Source organism: Micromesistius poutassou (assembly GCF_964030765.1).
Source record: "Micromesistius poutassou genome assembly, chromosome: 9".
In the NCBI taxonomy this organism is placed as follows: Eukaryota; Metazoa; Chordata; class Actinopteri; order Gadiformes; family Gadidae; genus Micromesistius; species Micromesistius poutassou.
Genome location: NC_140279.1, coordinates 20,191,568 through 20,213,050, shown reverse-complemented (window position 1 = coordinate 20,213,050; position 21,483 = coordinate 20,191,568). Strand labels below are relative to the sequence as shown.

General features: G+C 44.1%; 4 protein-coding genes across 4 annotated transcripts in view; 2 read left to right on the top strand and 2 right to left on the bottom strand.

The window, feature by feature from the left end:
- Positions 1 to 9,064, top strand: part of slc22a23b (solute carrier family 22 member 23b) — a 13,874-nt gene extending 4,810 nt beyond the window's left edge. The window contains exons 4-10 of the mRNA XM_084472507.1: positions 4,218 to 4,404; positions 4,680 to 4,807; positions 5,656 to 5,758; positions 6,043 to 6,269; positions 6,666 to 6,698; positions 6,911 to 7,034; positions 7,275 to 9,064. Coding sequence (XP_084328633.1) covers positions 4,218 to 4,404; positions 4,680 to 4,807; positions 5,656 to 5,758; positions 6,043 to 6,269; positions 6,666 to 6,698; positions 6,911 to 7,034; positions 7,275 to 7,704 — 1,232 coding nt within the window. The 3' untranslated portion in view covers positions 7,705 to 9,064. The remainder of the gene's footprint in view (positions 1 to 4,217; positions 4,405 to 4,679; positions 4,808 to 5,655; positions 5,759 to 6,042; positions 6,270 to 6,665; positions 6,699 to 6,910; positions 7,035 to 7,274) is intronic.
- Positions 9,065 to 9,247: 183 nt separating this feature from the next.
- psmg4 (proteasome (prosome, macropain) assembly chaperone 4) lies at positions 9,248 to 10,534 on the bottom strand. The gene is made up of 3 exons (XM_084473140.1): positions 10,237 to 10,534; positions 10,003 to 10,078; positions 9,248 to 9,642 (listed from the first exon to the last, which is right to left on the bottom strand). The coding sequence occupies exons 1-3, from the start codon at positions 10,411 to 10,413 to the stop codon at positions 9,521 to 9,523; spliced, it is 375 nt and encodes a 124-aa protein (XP_084329266.1). The 5' UTR covers positions 10,414 to 10,534; the 3' UTR covers positions 9,248 to 9,520.
- A 103-nt stretch (positions 10,535 to 10,637) lies between these two features.
- Positions 10,638 to 13,373, bottom strand: bphl (biphenyl hydrolase like). The gene is made up of 7 exons (XM_084473139.1): positions 12,999 to 13,373; positions 12,566 to 12,669; positions 12,295 to 12,461; positions 11,804 to 11,957; positions 11,574 to 11,705; positions 11,204 to 11,327; positions 10,638 to 11,086 (listed from the first exon to the last, which is right to left on the bottom strand). The coding sequence occupies exons 1-7, from the start codon at positions 13,070 to 13,072 to the stop codon at positions 10,996 to 10,998; spliced, it is 846 nt and encodes a 281-aa protein (XP_084329265.1). The 5' UTR covers positions 13,073 to 13,373; the 3' UTR covers positions 10,638 to 10,995.
- A 583-nt stretch (positions 13,374 to 13,956) lies between these two features.
- Positions 13,957 to 21,267, top strand: LOC311353258 (dual specificity protein phosphatase 22-B-like). Its single transcript, XM_084473101.1, has 7 exons — positions 13,957 to 14,295; positions 14,459 to 14,492; positions 15,787 to 15,869; positions 18,471 to 18,520; positions 18,657 to 18,731; positions 19,705 to 19,876; positions 20,339 to 21,267. The coding sequence occupies exons 1-7, from the start codon at positions 14,275 to 14,277 to the stop codon at positions 20,483 to 20,485; spliced, it is 582 nt and encodes a 193-aa protein (XP_084329227.1). The 5' UTR covers positions 13,957 to 14,274; the 3' UTR covers positions 20,486 to 21,267.
- Positions 21,268 to 21,483: the final 216 nt, after the last annotated feature.

The window sequence follows — 21,483 nt, the reverse complement described above, 5'->3', positions numbered from 1 at the left end:
GTGTCACTGCTTAAAGGGATGGGAGGAGGGCTGACAAAGCTTGTGTTTTTATTTGACTTCTGTGTATGTGACACTCATTGTGAAACGGTTGACCTGGCGTTTTTTCCACTTCATCACTTCAGGGCCCAATGTATCAGCATTCTGCCAAACGTAGACCAACCTTATAGAGCGGCTCGCCTTCCAGTTAGCCCTCCCCTTTTTCCTCTCTTCTCGCCTCGCCCGTACACCAGAACACACATGCACAAGCACACACGCACGCACCCCACCCCATCAACCCACCCCACCAACCCTGGGTCTTCTCACACATGTGTTTAACGGTGTGCCAGCATTTCTACTGATTGGTCTGATTGATTTTAGGTTTTTGGGCTTGGCGAGAGTGTTTTTGTAGCCTGTGTATGTGAGAAACGAAACGTCTGCTTGTGCTTTGTAAAGTGCAAATGTGAGTGGTTTTGTGTGGGAGTGGAGCTGTTTTAAAGACACTCACACAGAGGAGACACTCCGCTGACGATATGAGGCCCGGGGACGAAGGAGTGGCGTGGTTTGACCTCTGGTTTGACCTCTTGCTGAAGTCACACTGCTGGGACTGACTTCATATGAAGCCAGTGGTTCAGACTGGGGTTGTGCTGCAGAATCCACCCGTATCACGCAGTCCCTGAGAGCATGCATGTGAATACAGCGCTGGAAATCAGCCCCTCTCATACTGGGTCTCACTAGCTTAATGACAAGCAGCAGAAGGGAATATGAACCACAGAGGCTTATGGCGTGCAATAAACGCAATAGGGAACCAGATGAACCGTGTGTGCTTGTGTGAGGCTTCACATAGCGCCTCACACACAAACACACTCCTTTATGTTTCTTAGGCTCATTTAAAGTCTCACATTGCTCTTTAAAATGTTGCGGCACCGCATGTGGTCTCCTGCTGCAGGGGGAGGTCTCCAGTCCTGCCCACACTTTAGATGAGTTATGTCTGTGTGTGTGTGTGTGTGTGTGTGTGTCTGTGTGGGTCAGTGTGTGTGTGTGTGTGTGTGTGTGTGTGTGTGTCTGTGTGGGTTAGTGTGTGTGTGTGTGTGTGTGTGTGTGTGTGTGTGTGTCTGTGTGGGTTAGTGTGTGTGTCTCTGTGTGTGTCTGTGTGTCTGTGTGTGTGTGTTTGTACGTTTGCGGGTGTGTGTTTATGTTTAATGGTTTTTATTTATGGTGTCATTCCGATATCTACCCCACCTCATGGAGCTTCCTGTTGAGAAGGAGGGGTACGCTGGATTAGTGCGTCCTATAATGTACAGGCTGTAACCTGCAGATGTGCGTTGCTTTTCTAAGTCTCTAAATGTCGGGGGGTGAGGGAAAAAGTTTGTTATCTTGTTTGCCGTTATCTCGTTAACACACAGGCTGCATATGGGGAGGGGGGATGTGTTCATAATAAAGTCCTTATCATGTCACTCATTGGGCTGGTGGGGGGTAGAGGGGCTGTGGAGGCGGGGGGGGGGGGCTGTTTGTTGTTGTTATTGCATAAGGTTAATGTCTTTGCCCCCACACCCCCTCCTAGGAGACTGTTAGGTAACGCTGGTTTGTATGCGGGGGTGTGTGTGTGTGTGTGTGTGTGTGTGTGTGTGTGTGTGTGTGTGTGAGTGTGTGTGTGCGTATTTTCCAGAGTTGCCTCGTGCTGATTCAGGTGGGGGGCCCCTGGAGCAGTCTATCTGTTGAGGCCCCCCTCCCACACCACACTCACACACCCACACTCACTCCCACGCCTCTTCTCTTCTATCGTCCTGTTCTCTCACCGACCTCAAGGCGGGGTGTATGTTGCCTCTCTCTGATGCCCCGCACCAAGCTGTACGCACTCAATCACACACACACGCACACACACACACACACACACAAACACACACACACACACACACACACACACACACACACACACACACACACACACACACAAACCACCATTACACACACCCACCACCACCACACAGACACACACACACCAACACCATCCCAACCACCCCCACACACACAGACGCACAATGTATTCCCACTCCTACCCTTTCACCCACACTGTTTGTGTGATAGTTCAGCCCCCCTCTATTCTCGGGCCCAAGGCAAAGTAAGCTGGAGTGTGTGTGTGTGTGTGTGTGTGTGTCTGTCTGTCTCCCCCTCTCTCTCTTGTTATGACAGATTGGCCCATTTGTTTCCAGCCTTTTACGGAGTTCCCTCTTTTTGAACTCTTCTCTTTTTTCCTTCTTCATTGTTAACTGCTCCCTTTCAGCTGCATCAGATTATGTCATACAGGACAGCGTAGAAGAAGGAGGAGGAGGAATGGGGAGGAATTGTGTGTGGGAGAGAGAGGAGCAGAGGAAAGGGGTCCGGAGGATGGGGGGGCGGTGGGGTTGGGGGATGGTACAAAGCAGTAAAAGGAGCTACTTGAGGCCTGATGAGCAGGGGCGGAGTTAGGGGAGAGTGAGACGGGGACGGAAGAGGGTGGGGGGAAAGAGTGAGGTGGGGTCCGAAGAGGGTGAACTGGGGACATAAGACGGTGGAGGGGAGAGAGTGAGATGAGGACAAAGAAGGTTAGAGTACAGCGGGCAGTGAGATAATCAACACAACAAGAGCCATAGCCATTATCATGCCGGAGTGGAACAAAGGGACCTAGCCTGTGTGTGTGTGTGTGTGTGTGTGTGTGTGCCTGGGTGTATGAGTGGATGGCAACCTCCCAGTAGAGTGTGTGCTATCAGACAGTGCCTCTGGGGGGACCTGGGGAGTGCTGTGTTGTCGTCTTTCTGTTTAGACCCAGGTTAAACCAAATGGGTCTGGGTCTTGGTGTGGCTGGGCCTCGTGCAGCCACAGCGGGGCCAGAACCGGCTCCTCAGTGGGGATCCACAGTCTTTAACCTCACCTCTTCACCTCATCTCACCACACAGAGAGGATCATTAAAGTCTCAGCCTGAATATGGCTTGACGAAAGAGAAACAAATTCTCTCTCCATCTCTCTCTCTCCGTCTCTCTCTCCGTCTCTCTCTCTCCTCCGAGTCTTAAGAGAAGCATGGAGAGAAGCTTAGTGTTGCGCTACACGGGAGGTCACTTTCATTTGCTCTCTCTGCGTTCGGTGCTGAGACGTCAGCGATCCCCTCCAGGCTCCGACCAGGAGACACAGAGGGGATTTGCAGTCATTCTTCTTCACATTCTCCCCTGACTCTTACCCTGCTCTGATATTACCAGCCTGAACCTGTACACCTGCACACTGCTGCTCCCATCTCAACCAACCGTGATACACAGCACCTTTGTCGGCTCTCTCTCTCCATCTATTTCTCTCTCTCTCTCTTCATCTGTTTCTCTCTTTCTCACCTTCTCCTTCTAAATCTCACTTCTCTCTGCATCTCTATCTGTCTTTCTTTTCTCTCTTCCCTGAATCTCTCCCTTTTCTCTCTTCTCTCTCCCTCTCTTCTCTCTCCCACTCTTCTCTCTCTTCTCCCCCCTCTTCGCTTTCTCCCCCCTCTTTATTTCTCTGTTAGCACCCTTGCCCAGCTCACTTAACTAGTGTAATTTATGAATATGTATGGAGGGAGTTCGGGAGTCGAGCCCATTTGCATTCAGTTCGTATGTATCCTCTTCCTCTCTAGCAACCCCCCTCCCTCCTTTCCTCTCTCTCTCTCTCTCTCTCTCTCTCTCTCTCTCTCTCTCTCTCTCTCTCTCTCTACTTGTCTGCAATAAAAAGTGACAGTACATAGCCCCTCCCCCCTGCACCCCTTGGTCACCTTCACAATGGCCGTACCATCTGGTCATTGCCATGTGGGCTGTACTATGTTACCAGGAGTAGGAGGTGGGGGAGCTTTATGTAACAGTACAGTAGATGGGCCAAACCATTTGCAGATGCTATGCAGGGAGGGTACTTAATTATAAGTCGGCATGCGGCCTGGCGTTTAACTAGCGGCTTCTCGTGGGAATGGTCAGTGATGGAGAAGAATCTATTATTTATGGAGTAAATTAGATATTGGCCTGAGCATTACCAACATGTCGCATTACGTATTACCAGGCCATTAAGGCTGTGGTTTTGATTAACAAATGTTACTCAGTATGTATGTACTCAGCCTCATGCATTCCACTCAACCAATAAAGCTGAACCTGTGCTTAAGCTATAGGCCTGTTTCAGTCGTTCTCTGTTTTCCATCCATTTCTAACATTGACTCTCTACTCTCTCTCCCTCACCCTCCGTCTCCCCCTATTTAGGGATTGAGCTTTGTCTGCCAGACTGGCGCTTTTCCATGACTATGGTGGCCAGTTTTCTGATGGTGGCCGGGCAGCTTTTGATGCCAGGAGTCGCAGCTTTGTGTCGCAATTGGCCAGACCGCGATGACTGGCAGGTGCTCCAAATCGTTATAATCAGCCCCTTCGTCCTGATGCTGCCCTACGTCTGGTGAGTGCCGCCCTCTGAGCGAGGGGTTTCTTTGCGTCCAGAGCCAGGCAATAGCTTGTACAGTACATGCTTGTGTTACGCAGTCGGGAGCAGTACACAGTGCGCTCTGTTTGGATGCTCGGACAAAGCTCTCTTTCTTCCATTGTTCCTGTTTTTGTCTCTCTTCTGTCGCCTTTTTCCCTTCTTGCGCTGACACCCTGGCCCTGTTGTTGTCCGTGGTTCTCTCTTCTCTACTTTCTCAATGCCCCCTCCTCTGCCACCTCCATCTATTCCAGGCTTTTCCCTGAGTCTCTCCGCTGGTTGCTGGCTACCCAGCACTACAGAAGGTCCAAAGTCATGATGCTACGCATTGCCAAGAAGAACCAGGTTGACATGACAACGGAGCCCAGCGGGGTTCTGATAGGTGAGTGGGTGGAGGTCGTTGGGGTTGAGGTATCACTCATCAAATGGCCGCTACGTCGGGCCCCGACAACAGGGCTCTTATGATAATGCTTAGTTTTACTGCGGCAGGATCTGTCCTTTTGCTAAATGGGCTGTCGATGAGAGCCCCCCCCCCCTAAAGCCTTCCTCTGCCTGGGTGATGGAGGGGATGCAATGCAACGTACACACACACATCAAACCTGGCATTGTCTGCTTATGAGGTCCAACACCATGAAAACACACACACAGGCTACGTTTGACCAATCATTGATCATTTCTCTCTGGAGAATCATAACGTCCTAATAAAGAAAAGGTCCCAAACCCTTTTTGAGTACACCATTCAACATTTATATTATTGTAAATTGTACTATTATATAGCATAAAACTGTGGTCCTCAAACCATTGTTACTGATGTACCCCCTAGACGTTTCTTTAAGCCCAGTACTATGAAAATGAATATTAAAAAAAAGAATCTAAATAATGTATTTGCATGTTATTTAGAACATGACATGGGTGGTGGGACTGTTCTCCCACTTATGATCGTTGTAATTCATTGAAAAGATTTACCAACTTGTATCTTATTATTCAGATTTATCAAATTTTATGGAGGTGGCACTCAGATTCAGATTTTTTCATATTCTTTTTTACCATTTGAGAAACACTGGCATAACATAACTGCACAGAGCATGTTTATCATCTTCCCCTTTTGAAGGTCCCCTAGCACCATTTCCAATCATTGTAGCAGTTGTTTTCCTAAAGCCTCCGGTCTCTCACTTCCTTCCTGATCACAGAGGTCTGACTTTGTCTCCCTCTTTCATGTTCTCTTATCAGAGCTGGAACAGGAGCTGTGCAAGAAACCCCAAAGGACCTGCATCGTCAAGATGATGAGCACCAGGAACCTGTGGAAGAACATTGTGGTGCTCTGTGTCAACTCGTAAGTCTGGCCATGGGCATCTCAGCGGGGGGGGGGGTTTGGCTTATAGCGGTCCCTCTTGCTAATCAAATCCCACATAACTCAATGTTGTTGTTTTTGACTGAATATCCGTTACGTACACGCTCCTCTCCCGTCTCCCGCCTCAGATACCTTGGAGTCTGATTGTACTTGACCCTAACATCTCCTTCATTGCATTAGCGACACGCGATACACTGGCAGGTCGGCAGGACGCGGATGTCTCTATATACATGTGTGTGTGTGTGTTTGTGTACGTGCGCCCTTAGGTTGACGGGCTACGGAATCCACCACTGCTTCTCGCGCAGCATGATGGACCCGGAGGCTCGGCTGACGGCCATGTGCCACACCGACTACTACACCATGGCGGGCATCGCCCTGGCAACGTGCCTGGCAGTGTGTCCGGCGGTGGCGCTGATGGGCAGGCGGGGCGGGCTCCTCACCTTCATGATCATCACCGCCCTGGCCTCGCTGCTGCAGCTGGGTCTGCTCAACTGTGAGGACCGCCGGCGGACGGCTCCCCAGGGGGGCGGCGGGGGGCTACTGGGAGTTGGGAGGCTAGATGAGGCTATTATATATGACCAACCATGCATGCTAAGGGTCTGTCCTCGCCTCTTATGGAGGAATGTGTACGTCCTCTTTAGGCTAGGCGTACTGTGACCTTTCGGTTTAGTGGAGTACACACTGACTCCGTTTCTTGACCCACATCGAGGCTATTTGCTCATTGGTTCAGGACATGACAGGCATGTAAACCCCCTAAATATTTCTGCAAAAGGCTTTTCCTGGTACACTTGACGATTGATTTCCGCTTGGCTTGCTCTCTGTGCGATCTAACGTCATGTCACCTTCTGCTCTCTTCCTCAATGTTCACCCACATGCTGACGCCATCCAGTGATCGGGAAGTACAGCCTTCGTCATGACACAGGTACGTCTCAGGTGTTGATCTTGGAATAGTACAGTGATTTCGAAACATCATTCTATTTAGCTCTATATGTACACAGCGTATATATACACCCTTTTTGGCGGGAATAAGGTGGACTGCTATTTAGGGTCCAGCCCTTACATTAAAAGGATGTGGAGTGACTGGTCTTTTTTCTCTGTGTGATTGAGTTTGGTGTTTCTTTTTTTGGTGTCTAGTGCTACGAGACACACTGAACAGGAAGTTCTCTGTAGCCTTCTCCATCATCGGCATGTTCTCGTCTCATGCCGTCAGCACGCTTAGCATCTTCTTCTGTGCCGAAATCACGCCCACGGTCATCAGGTGAGCTTCTTAAACACACTGCGTTAGTGCTGCCTAATGACTAGCATACACGTCCAATGAAGTTGCTAGGAGTGAGAGCGAGCGCCGTTGTACAGCTAAACTTGTCCACTTGCGCCATCTGGTGGCCTGAATCTGCCATTGAACGTTTGAGTTGGTGTCCTGCTTTTGCCTCCCGTTTGCTTGTGTATCGGTGTGTACAATGACCCACCATTGTCCACCCGTCTGGTCTGGTCCTTCTAGGGGTGGAGGCCTGGGCCTGGTGCTGGCCAGTGCCGGCTTCGGCATGCTCACCGCCCCCATCATGGAGCTCCACAACCAGAAGGGCTACTTCCTGCACCACGTCATCTTCGCCTGCTGCACCCTGCTGTGCATCATCTGCCTTCTGCTGCTGCCGGAGCCGCGCGGCCAGCCGCTGCCGGAGAGCCTGGCCGACGGGGAGAGCTTCACCCGGCAGACCCTGCTGCGGCCCGGGGAGCAGCACCTCCTGCTGGCCAAGACGGACAGGGACTACTCCCGGGTGCACGACACGCCCATCCATCTCACAGCCACAGGCAGCGCCACCGTGGCAGCGGCCACCGCTCTGGCAGCGGTGCCCGCCTCATACGCCCTGGCCACCGGAGGAGAGGTCCTCGACAACTGTGCCGTAGCCAATGGGGTGAAGGCGTCGTAGCGGATAGCTTTCCGGTCACGCTGTTAATCATGTGGAAAAATGTAACCTGGTAGCCTGTGGGGATGATGAGCTGGTAGGTGCCCAGGGAATTACATTTCAGATTAAACCAAAAAAAAAAAAAGGAAAAATGAGTGTAATGAAATGACAACTCTGATTGAACGGGGAACAGACTGGCTGTGTTGAGCCAGCGGCTCAACGTTGAAGGGGTATGTGATGCAAGACTTCAAGGACTGCAGTTCATTAATCTCAAGTCAGTGTGCGCTACTGATGCAAACCAAACAGTTGTGGTGGTTTAGGTTTAGGATGATTTGGACTCACTGTACCGTCAACCTCGTCTCCTGCCACAGAGCAGCGAGCCAGAGTACGAGGGGAGACGAGAAGACCAGAGAGTAGACTAGCATTCAATAATGATCTCTGTTTGGAGTGTGACCTGGTGAGAGAGGGAATCTCACTGCATTGTATTTTATTTTTGGGTCATTTTGCACTTAAGTCCAAGACACAATCAAGTGTTTGTAAGTTTCCAGCCAACACAATTAAAATCCAGGGATTGGCTGAACCACTACAACTATTTTTGCATGACCGTGCATAAATGGGTTTATATTATGATCTGCATTTCCTCTATTCTGATGTGTTGTTCCTTCACTAGAAGTCCAATTTGGCACTTTATTTTTAGTAAGTCAGTATGGTCAGTGTGTACACGTTTTGAATTATCTTAGTAAAGGTTGTATGATGGCTGATTTAACAGCAGCCGGAGACTATGGCAAACTGCATGGACGGTATGCCAAAACTGAGCAACGCCAAAATAATGAAGTACCTGTGAGTTGAACAGACAATAAAGTAATCAGCTTTACTCTGTCTTATGACGCGTCTCAGAAATCGTATGGCTTTATGATGGTTTTGTTCTTTGACAAAACATTAAGGATGTAATTTAAAAAAGCTATTTATTTTGTCATGTCGCCTAGGGCATTTTTGTTGCTTTAGCTGAGATACCTCCTAATTGTATTACAGTTTCTCCCATACTCTCCCAGCCCCTTTGTTCTGTGTGTTGTGGTAATGTTATTGGTTGTTAATCCTTTAACTACAATGTATAAGTTTAGGCTGACATAACGTGTTTGGCCATGCCAAAAAAAAGCACAATGTTTATAGTGGTTTTGAAAACGTGTTTGAGAATTAGAATAGGGCAGCAGTCTGCTTAGGCCTAGTAGTGTATACTGTACATGTGTACAAACTCTGTCATGTATTCCTTTGGACTGGAGACAAAATGTAAGGTGTCCGTGCCATTTGTTGACAATATATGGGCCATCTACTTTTTTAGAATACAGAGAACCCCAACAATTTTAGCAGGGTCCAAAATGTTAATGCATAGCAAAGCATGCAACGTCCTCCACGTTGTTATCAGCTATTTAATATTCCTTACACAATTTCAACATCTTCTGTGGTTTGCTAGTTTCTGTTTTCAACAAGGAAATATTTGGAAGGGAGAAAAAATAAATCTCAACCACAAATTTCTTTTTTAAGTGTTATTTTTTTAATATGATGCATTTGTACAAAAATACATAGGCCTACATGTTTTGATAATAAACCATTTAATTTATTGATAATGTCAATAAATTATCACCTGATTTGATGTAACAAAAGGGTCTGCGTGTGATGATTACAGAACAGAAATATCTATGTAAGCGTTTGTTTTGGTATTATGAAGAAAGTGAAGTTGCAGAGGCACAAAAAGAAACATAAAACGATACAGGGTTTCCTTCCTTTCAGAGGCTATATACAAAAGAGGGCTACGAGATGACCGAGACGAGACGATAACTCATTAAAAGTGTTCCGGGTGATCGCCCATCTCCTTTTTGATCCTATCCTCCACCTGAAGCGCCAGGTTAGTGTTGACCACTGGGAGATTATAACTCACAAACACTTGCTTATTCGTCTTCTTTGCTGCAAATTAAAATAGGGAGAAACAATGTAAGATCATTAATTGAGAATTAACATCATGTTTTTGTTTTAGATTTGGTTGACTGATAAGACAAAGTTATGATATCTTCACCCACATAAATGTACATTTTTATCAGTCTACACAATAGGACAAATGCAGTACGAATAGATGATGGAACCAACTGTGATCATTACAAATGTAAAGTAATGTTAAATTGGATTAACTACTTGATTATAAACTATAGCCTATATAGATGGTCCAACATCCTCAAACTTATAACTTACTGGTTATCCTCCAAATAAAATTATCATAGCTTGCCACATTGGACATTACATTACGTATAAACACATTCATATAACTACCTAATCTCTGTGCCAATGAATTTGGAGCGGTCTCAGATTTATCTCCCATTAGGAGCATTGATAAGGGCACGGAATCCTGTAAATGAAAAACATGGGTTACGACATTCGTTGATCGTTTAAGCATCGATGTGAAATAATATACTTGGTTAGCTTGACTGACTAGTTCAGTCATTATTGTTTATTGTTGTGCAGAACAAATAATGGGCGTCACATCAACTTTAATGATAAACTCACAAATTTGCTAATCATCGAAACTGCCAAGTTGGACAAGGTGGGACTCGAGCCGACCCAGAGGAAGAAGCCGCCGTTCATCTTCATCACATGGAAGTGTACCGTTTGCTCTGAAATCTTTTCATTAAAATCGTGAACGGTAATGGCATCAAATTCACCTCCTTGTTCGGCTCCACTCATTTTGAACGACGATAGCTTTAAATGCGTATAAACAATTGTAAAGCATGCGTTACGAATGCAGTTTGTTGTGCGCTGTGGTCACGATCGGCTTGTCGTATTCTCAAACCATGCCGTGGCGCATACATCCGGGGTCTATGACGAGGAGCGAGGCGAAAGCAATCGATGCATCGACACTGCAGTCCTGCTATCTCTGATATGAGAATGTTACAATACTAACAATCTATAAGGTCATCTAGATTCTAGGTTGATCATTTTTGCAGGAAGTAAAAGACAATAAACCAATATAATAATTAATAATGAATGAATTAATAATTAATTATTATTTTGCAACTAATAAACAACATTACATCTGCATACAAGATACATAGCATAGTAATGATCATCAAAAATGTTTATAGGTATCGGAATAAATAGGTCTTTATTCAGGTCTAAAATAATCAAAACTTCCAACACAGTTGAAAGTAATAACCAAATGGTATGAACATCATTTTTAATTACAATTAGTGTTGTCAGACAGTCCACCCTAATACACATTTCATAATTAATTTATCTATGTCAAATTCATCATAGAAAATAAAGTTGTCATTCATCCAAAAAGTCTTCCACCATTTTGTTGAATTCGGTAGCGAACCTCAGGTGCAGATTGTGTTTTCCCTCTGGAGTCACATGTAAACTAGAACAAAAAGAAACCGTCAAGCAGTGAATAAAATCACCCTAACATATTAAATGTTATAATAAATATTATTATACTTTAATAAACATAATACATTAACATTTTTGGACAAATCACCGTGATCCCTTGATGTGTTTGAGAAGGTATTGTGGATGGAAGCTGGGCACCATAGGGTCCTTCTCTCCGTGGAGGACGAGCGTAGGGCAGCAGATGTGGGGCAGAAGCTCCATGCAGATGCTCCCTGTAACAGGATGCAACATTATGCATGGATTGGTTCCCATCTATGGTGTATTTAGTATAACAATCGTTTTCTACTCCACATTTCTAGTAGTAGGCCTGTGCTCAAAGACAAGGAATTGTTTGATCTTCGTGGTTTTAAGGGAAACCCTTAAATGTGGCCTATTTCCACGACACCCTAATATAATAGAATGTAAAATAATCCTCTGGGTCCCCCGCCCATACAGAATCATCGACCTCTATGTGTTACCTTCTGGTCTGTGGGTGAACTGTGCGATCCCGTCCACCCAGGCCTTCCAGATCTTAGGGAACCCCTCGGCTCCGTACACGTCCTCCATGGGCTTCCTCATCCTGGCGCTCCACTGGGACACGTCGCTGATGGCTGGGCACAAACACAACCCCCGCGGCCAGCGGCCAGTCAGAACCACGACCTCGGGTCTGTTCTGTTAGAATACACGTTAGAGGCAGCAGCGCTGTAACCATGGTAGATGCTGAGGTCTTGTTGGGAGACGTAGGCGTTGGATCCCCAGACGACCATCTTGTGGACGAGCTCTGGGTTCCGGGCTGCCAACACCAGACCGGTGATCCCTCCGTCGCTCCACCCCAGCAGAGAGAACCTGCTGAAGCCCAACGCCTGGCACGGCCGTGGGTTCAAAGGACTGAGCAACACTGAGAAACAAAACAGTCTACGCCAACATATTCACGAATATCTACTACTGTACAGAACAGTACAACAGTACAGGAACTAATTCAAATGTAATTCTCATACATGAGTGCCCCATCTGAACAGAAAAGGGAACATTCAAAGTACGTCAATGGATTCATTAAATATGAGATTCAACACACCACCCGTTTTACAGATTTAATTAAATAAAGGCGTTTTTAATTCTATAGATGCATACTTGAATTATACAGGTCAGACACATAAATTAGGTTTATTAAGACCAATCTGGTGAGAGGAATGGTCAGACCTTCATCAGGTCTACTGCATCCTTTGCGTCCCTCTCAAAGAAGTTCAGAGGGAAGTCTCTTTCAGGAGGACGAGAACGGCCGTAACCACGGGGGTCGAAGCCAACAACGGTAAACCTCTCCTTGTTCAGAGACTTCAGCTGAGGTCCAAAGTCTGTCAGAGTGCTTCCTGAGCAAACAAACTCATTTCAGACTCAGACTATGATCTGGCTATTTTGTAAATAAAAAATGATTGCATAAATATATTAAAATATATGTGCAGGTGCATTTTACCCAGAGCTCCAGGGATCAGAAGCACAGAATGCTTTCCTATGCCAGTCTTCTCATAGTACAGTTGGACTCCATTTATGTGTTGTCTGCCTGCTGTCACTGAAGAGCTAAACAGGAAACCCATTCATAGCAGGCACACGAAAAGACACCGAATCCAATGTATGTATATATAGCATATAAAAAAAATTAAAAAAAATGAAAACATGTTGTTGTAGGTACATCGATGCCATCTAGTGTACACCAATGAAATAACTAGCCTAAAGAAATAAACAATTACATAGCAGGAAAAGAAAGTTCGTACCGTGCACAGTAGACATACTGTAGACATATTCCGAATACAAATTCAAAGAAATGTGATTCTCGAATTGTTAAGCTGTTTGATGTAACGATATGCAATAACTAACACAAGAAAACTGTGGACAAGAAAAACATTTACCAGTACGGCTGAATCGTCTTCATTTGTGATATATTTCGCAATGCGCCGAGACGCCGTGTTAGTATCAACGCCATTTGTCAAAAGAAACACTAGCAATTATTTACTTGTGGTCAACTATAGTGCATTTAGTACAGAGCAAAACGACCCCGTCAGAAAGACTTTGGAAAGTAGGCTTAGGTCTGGGTCCAGTGGATCCAGTGAATCCAGTGGATCGTGGCGCATTCGACCATCGATTATGTGACATAAAAAACGACGAAAGTTCGAACACTAAATGTAAATATCATATAAGATTCTTCCATTTTTTATACATTTTGTATAATAAAATACATCGATGGATCAAATAGTAAATAATTCAGGTCTCTCCCTCGTCCGCAATATCTCCAAACACGCTTCACACAGATACAATTTTTTAAATGATCCACTCAACTCAAGTTTCTTATTAACGCCCCCTCGTTAGTAAAACGTCATTGCATATGGTGAGCCTATAGGCTTATATATTAGATTTATACATGATCTAAATAATGATCACAATTATATGAAATTAACATTTTAGGCTATATATAATATTATTAGAATTGTCGACTTTACTTGAGAATGGGTTATATTAGGCCAATCTACTGCTTTATACATAAATTAAGATAAATCATAGATGAGAGAGATGATCAAATTATCAAGTGTCAGCAGGTGTCATCTGCCTGAAAACTATTATCACCCCGAAAGCAGTGCACCTAATATGGTGAGCACATCTTCAGCCAATGACTTGCGAGCGGTAATCGATTGGAACGTGGCCTGTCCCGAGGCCCTGCTCAGAGCTGCCAGGATGGCAGGTGATATGGTTGTCTGGTTGGTTGGGTATGTGGCTGTCTATGGTCCCGTGACCTATGCTGAGTCTATAAATAAAACCCAGAGGATGGTTTAACCCATATGTCCCATTACGTCAACTCCCACCAAACAGCTCTCCATCAACTCTCACTCAGCAGGCAGACGGGAGCCTGGCACCCTGAACTCAGCTTTGTGGCTTCTTAGGTGACAGGGAAAACTTGGAAACAATGTGTGCCTGAGAGCCATTTCTAGGGCCCAGAATAGCAACAACTGTCTGCAGCAGCTTGTGAGCGTGCCTGATCTCACCAAAACAATACCGGCGTACCACTTGGCCTCTCTACGGATAGAATGCTGTGGCTCCTTTGACTCCCTTTAGGACAATCGTCCCGTGCACATTATAAACAGATTGTGCTTCTTCCTCGATTTGCTCTGCTCATCAATATTTCTGAAGGACATGGGTAATGGAATGAACAAGGTAAGCCAATAGGACCGGATATGGCTGATATGACACATCTGATTGAGATTTTAATTTTTTTCCTAAAATTGACTCTGTGTGTTAACCATTGCATATTGTGTTTGTTTTTTGCTATTGATTTGATATGATTTTCTTATATACATCTTCCACTACTCAACTCTAGATCCTGCCAAGCCTTTATCTGGGAAACATGAAAGGTAAACACCAGGTGGGATTTATGAATAGAAGTGATTTGTCATCGGGCCTGTGTAATAGCATTTGTTTCAGTTCCTCTGCTGCAGGGACATGTGGTGGGATGCTACGCTAGGCAGGGTTTCTATAGAGTGTCGTCAGGGAGGTTACGACCCTGAGAAACATGAGAACTCACATTTTAATCTCATTAGTTTCGGATTGCCTGTTTGTCCTTTGCATGTCCGCTGACTATCTGCCCATATGAACTTATTATAATATTTGTGAACATTGTGTGTAGGGGGACGGAGTGCCGGGGTGATGGACTGCTTACATGGAGTTTTTGTGTAAACGGGAAGTCCCCCCCCCTTAGTTTGAGAGTGCCCCTTTAGGGGTCATGAATTCCCTGTCTTTTTAAAGAACAAACTACCAAGTGATTGGTTTATTCTATGTACCCCTGAGACTATTCAAATACTGTAGAAAACATTAGCCCAAGCCTTTTGTGTATGCGCTGTCAGAAGGCAGTGAGGCCTGTGTATTGGTGACATGCAGAAACACAGACCACAGGCCAGGGCATTGGGTGGCTGTATCTTATTGCAGCACCCTATCTCCAGCTGCTGCACAAAACCAGCCCCTCAAGTGTGACTAAACACTATACTATGTTAAGTCCTGCACACAAGGATGGTTGCACCCTTATTTGTTATTTTGACGGCACCTTTAGGTCTCCATAAAACATGATTTGTTAAATTGACATATTAGATGTAACAATCTTGTATTATTATAGGTATTTTAATGCATTATGTTATTGTATAACATAATGCATATATATTATTGAAGTCAACTCTATTACTGTATCACATATTACCTATTTGATGAAAGCATCTTAATATCATTATTCATTTAATGCATTTATTTCACTTTATAGAGATTTATTCACCACCAAGTAAATTAAATCGTGCATACAAGGCCACAGCCTCCTGCCAACTTGCAATGCAAAGAGAAGCCTTGACCACACCTGTCCTTGGTAGAATACATTTAGCTTCCTTTAAGGAACCAAATTTGATTAGAAAATGTACTATTCATTGCTTTTGGGACCAAGGTGTTAGTCCCTTCTAGAAACCCTGGTTTTCCGGTTTTTTTCTTTCGGTTCAAAATTGAGAACAAATCTATCTATACATCCATATTTGCCTGGAGAGCAGTTCAGTAGCAACAGGTGTCATTGGGTAAGGACTACACGAGGACAAGGTTTACACGAGTTCATTTGTGATGGGTTGAATAAAATAAGATGCATTTTTAACATGAACGGTCATTTGAACTGTGCAGATTCTCAAGACAAGGATCTGTTGGCCAAGTTCAACATCACACACATCCTCTCCATCCACGACACCGCCAGGCCCATCCTGGAGGTGAGCCACTGTGTCCCTGTGTCTGTCTCAGTCTGTCCATGCTGCCCATCACTACTGGACAATGGTTAGCATACTACACCCCCTATAGGCCATAGGCTGGTATCACATTTTGTTGTACATTAAATATTGTAAGAAAGTTTTTTGCATGATTTTCTGTAAAATTCGACTCTAGGTATGTCAACTGCAATGAGATTTAATGTAACATATTGTAAAGTACTCCCATGACATAGATCTACACTGTTTGGTTGTTGAGGAACAACCAAATGGCCGATGTCTGGTCTCATTCAGAAACAGAATCAACATACAAAGTCTAATTCATCTTCAATCAAATGAACATATACACTCCTAAAGGTATTAGAGAAATACATCCAAGCATAAAAACAAAGGACAGAAGGAGGTAGTAATGCAATATAACTCACTACGGATTAAATCATAGAGTTTGTTCACTTTTCTGCTTTAAGAAACAAGTGAATGTCGCATAAAATGACACAAATTGGTAATAATGAGCAATTTATCCTGAACAGAAGAGTGGCTAGTGGCAAATCTTCATATTTTCTTTGCCATGGGTCATAGTTCTGAATTGTACAATCAAAAAGACTTTACCTTAAGTGTTTATCATTATACAGTGTTTTATTTATATATATATATATATATATATATATATATATATATATATATATATATATATATATATATATATACATACATATATACATATATAATTACCTAAATAATTAATTCAATTAAGGTTTTGATTTTAAACAATTTCCCTATCTATAAAGATACATTTTATTGGATATTTGATTATCTAATATAATACAATTGTTAATGTATATAAGCCATGCATCAGTGACCAAGTGGCTTATCTAAGTTAAGCAGAGGATAAAATTTGGTTCATCTGGTCATATCCAACTACTATTAGATGTTGTGATATGGTAGGTGGGCATCTTGTGGCTGATTAGAAAAGTACAAATGAATCTCATAGCGTGAGAAGGTTGGATAGGTCCTGGGAGAGGAAAGTCAGTTGGGTGTTTGTTGATTTGCGGTCCTAATATGCGAGAATACTTTTAAAAATATTTGGACAGTATCTTTACGTCGAAAAGATCAATATGTTTCTATTGCACTCAAAACATTATAGTCACTTTTCCACACCTAATATAGTGTAATGTCATCATTATGAATATAACATGACTTCATCTGGTTTATGAAACTCTCGGGTCAATAAAAATGTAATTTATTTATGTGTTTATTACACAGAACAATGCCCAACATATATACTTCACCAGAGATGAATGCAAGCTTATTTTCATCTGTACTTCCTAGATGTGAGTTGTCAATACCACACACTCGCATACATTTAAATAAGACGGTACTGTTCAACTTCTGCACAATATAAGAAAGTTTCAATCTTTGTTTCGGGAATCATAAATAGATGGCCAAGTGATACAATGACCACTTTCAAAACTTTCGACTCTAACTTTTGAAAGTCTCCAGGCCCTCAATAAAGTCCTGTTGATACTCCGACCCACTTTCTCCCTCAAACCTTTCAGTGTTATTCTCACAACACAGAATAACACTCATGAGAAACCCTAGCCCTCCTAGTACCTTCCCTCCAGTATCACTACCCAGACCGCTAAACCATTTTGTCCATTCATTCAAACCCTACTCGGTGCGTCCACAGGAGACATCCTGGATCTAAGATGGAGGTTCAGGACATGAGGCTGCCAAGTCTCTCTTCTCGCAGGTCGAAGCAATGACCTTTATTCAAACTCCAAGCCACTGTAAAAAAAAGAAAATAAATAGATAACATTTTCATATTGATGACTCAGTTTTTTTTTGTCAACTGTCGACTAATGAGCAGATGGAAGATTTGCATAGCCAACAGCCCCATTTCTTGGAAGGTTTCACAGTGATTCGTCACCTGGGTCCCTCAATGTGTTACTACAAATGGCTTTACTTAAAGTTCAATAGGTCTTCTCCCTTCTGTAAAGTTGATTCATCAATTGCGCAATCCATTGAGCTGTTACTTTTTATATGATTCTCATAACAACTCTCAAAATGTCCACACCGTTGCCATTGGGGTTGGATTTCACAGAAAGACTCTGATCATGTGATTTATTTGATCACAGAATACACAAGACACACACACATATCTGGAAACCTGTATTATCACTGACTGAGCATAACACAATGTGGCTTTCTTTTCAGGACATGACAGAAAAGTAGCTCTACATCTGAGTAGGAGGCCACTACGAGTACAGGCACATGTAGCCCCCCCCACCCTCAGCACACTTCCCTAGGGATTACGGGTGCAGTCATTGCGTGAGCTGGTGGTTTCTGTCTGTTTGGGCCGGGCAAGCTGCATCTGCTGGCAGGTGCAGGATGAACCCTGGGTCACGACCCCCTGGGGGGGGGGGGGGGGGGGGGTGCTGTCCCCCAGGTAGTGTGGCTAGTCCACCATGGGGAAAGTGTTGTTGCTGTCACAAGACATTGTCTGACTTTCACAAACGTTTTTTATGACATCACTCCAGCATGCAGGGGCTTTAAGCAAGACAGTAGACCAATAATATGTTCTTATAAAATATTGTATTCCCCTGGCAGGATATGAAGTACCGCTGTATATCTGCTGCAGATCACTCCAAGCAAAACTTGTGAGTAGCTCAATCGTCGATTGGTCAAACATAGTAACCCGCAAAGTTTTCAATGAATTGATGGTATTTTTCCCATCATCATATTCAAAATGTGACCTGATGCTGTTGTTTGCTCTGGGGTTTGTTTGTCTTTGAGGATGCCGTACTTCAAGGACAGCATCGTCTTCATCCACGAGTCGCGCCTCCAGGGAGGAGGCTGTCTGGTCCACTGGTGGGTCAGGGACCCTGAGACCCTATGGCTGTCTTTATCACACACAGCTTGTCTTTATCACACACAGCTTGTCTTTATCACACACAGCTTGTCTTTATCACACACAGCTTGTCTTTATCACACACAGCTTGTCTTTATCACACACAGCTTGTCTTTATCACACACAGCTTGTCTTTATCACACACAGCTTGTCTTTATCACACACAGCTTGTCTTTATCACACACAGCTTGTCTTTATCACACACAGCTTGTCTTTATCACACACAGCTTGTCTTTATCACACACAGCTTGTCTTTATCACACACAGCTTGTCTTTATCACACACAGCTTGTCTTTATTACACACAGCTTGTCTTTATTACACACAGCTTGTCTTTATCACACACAGCTTGTCTTTATCACACACAGCTTGTCTTTATCACACACAGCTTGTCTTTATTACACACAGCTTGTCTTTATCACACACAGCTTGTCTTTATTACACACAGCTTGTCTTTATTACACACAGCTTGTCTTTATCACACACAGCTTGTCTTTATTACACACAGCTTGTCTTTATTACACACAGCTTGTCTTTATTACACACAGCTTGTCTTTATCACACACAGCTTGTCTTTATTACACACAGCTTGTCTTTATTACACACAGCTTGTCTTTATCACACACAGCTTGTCTTTACTACACACAGCTTGTCTTTATTACACACAGCTCCTACCTGTGTTTTTTTGGTTAAACAGTAACTCGCATTGAGATGTGTGTTTCCTTATATTTCCTTATATTTTCCTAACAAAACAATGATCATTTCGGAATCAAACAAGTCGCCTGAATCTGGGTAAGACAGGCCAACGGCAATTTACAAATGCCTTGGCGTATCCCATGAACAGTAGAACACGACCATGGATAGAAGGCCTTCATTGATCCACTAAAGAAACCAGAGAAAGGAAGGAACACTTTGTGGTGCCTCTGTCCTCCAGTGTGGCGGGGGTGTCCCGCAGCGTCACCCTGGTGGTGGTGTACCTCATGACGGTGACGGGCCTGGGCTGGGTGGACTGCCTGGCTGCAGTCAGGGCTGCCAGGCCCTGCGCCAGACCAAACCTGGGCTTCCTGCGGCAGCTGAAGGAGTACGAGAACCTAGACCTGGCCCAGGTGAGTCCCATCCGCCAGGTGAAGTCGGTGAGATTCTACTGCGGACTCTACTGAGCCACCTGTTAGCTATTGAAATACTCCTGGAGAATATCTGTGCTGATTGTCAGCGTGCCGACCTCAGTTTCAACATTTATACAGCTCCCGGTTCATTTCTGACCATTCACATGGATTCACACAATCCATCTTTCCTGTCAATCACATTTGCGTTATCACGTCAATGGGGGGAAAACATGGGGGGAAGGAGGATGTTCATTTTCAGAATGACACTCTACTGCTCTTTTCCGCTCTCCCTCTCTCTTTCCAACTCTCAAGTCTTACCTCAGCAACTCTGAGCACCTTTAACGAGCAGGTAGAGGGGCGGGGCATTGTCCCAAGGAGGCCTACAGGTCGATTGTAGACATTGGAGTTGAGTGCTCGTCTCTCTTCTCAGCTCAATGCGTTGTATCTATTTTCCCGCTACAGTATAGGACATGGTGGACGGAGCGGTATGGGAAGAACCCCTTCAACGACCACGAGGAAATCAAGGCTCTTTTGGCTCGAAAATCCCAGGACAACAGTGACGCTGTGGCAACCAGCATAATGGCGCCTATGGCAACCAGTAGAACCTAAGTGTACATAAACTATCATCCAATGCAGTCACGCATGGATGTAGGAGGGGCCTGACCTTGCCAGTGTGTGTGTTTGTATGTGTGTATGTATGTATGTATCTATCTGTGTATATGTGTGTGCGTGTGTGTCTGTGTGTGTGCGTGTGTGTCTGTGTGTGTGTGTGTGTGTGTGTGTGTGTGTGTGTGTGTGTGTAGATACATGCAAAATGGTATCCAAATATTTGTTTGAAAAACAATAATTCTGTGAAAAAAACGTATCGTGTAATAGCGTGTTATTAATCATTTATTTATTCAGATATTTTCAGTATAGGCCAGAGAAGAGACTATGTGGTTAGACAGCTTCTAACATCGAAACACCATGCTAGAGCAGTCAAGGTTAACATCAAGAAATATTACTCGCAACAGATGTTGATTCATCTTCTGGGCTGTCTCTTCCTTCCTAATGTATGATTATTGATATTTGATCTATGTTATGATATTGTGTCTGTCTGCCCTTTCAGTAGGCTACAACTTTAATAGTAAGCCTAGGTCGGATTGGATCCATGAGGGCCGATGTTAATGGGCGTCTTTACTTTGCTTTGTAGATTGGAAAGCGAGATGTTATACAGTTATATCACGGTATCACTTGTGCTCCTACTTAGACTCTCTATAGCTATATACAGAATCTTTATTTATTTGTTTTGTCGTATTTCTTGTTGTTCTGTTGTGTTACCCTGACGCTGTAAAGCGACCTTGAGTGTGAGAAAGGCGCTATATAAAATAAACGTATTATTATCATTATTATTGTAGAATAATCAATTAATCGTAAAACATGAGTCATTTCAGTGGACGTATCGGTAGAATCGGCCTGCTGTGTGTGGTTGCCTTTTATGTTGACACTATGCAATTTAACCGACACAGTGATCAGGATCTCAATTCACGTGTAATGTAAATAGGCGTACTGTATAATACAAGTGCCCACACATTTGACTTTACTTAGGCCTACTTCATTTCAAAGAA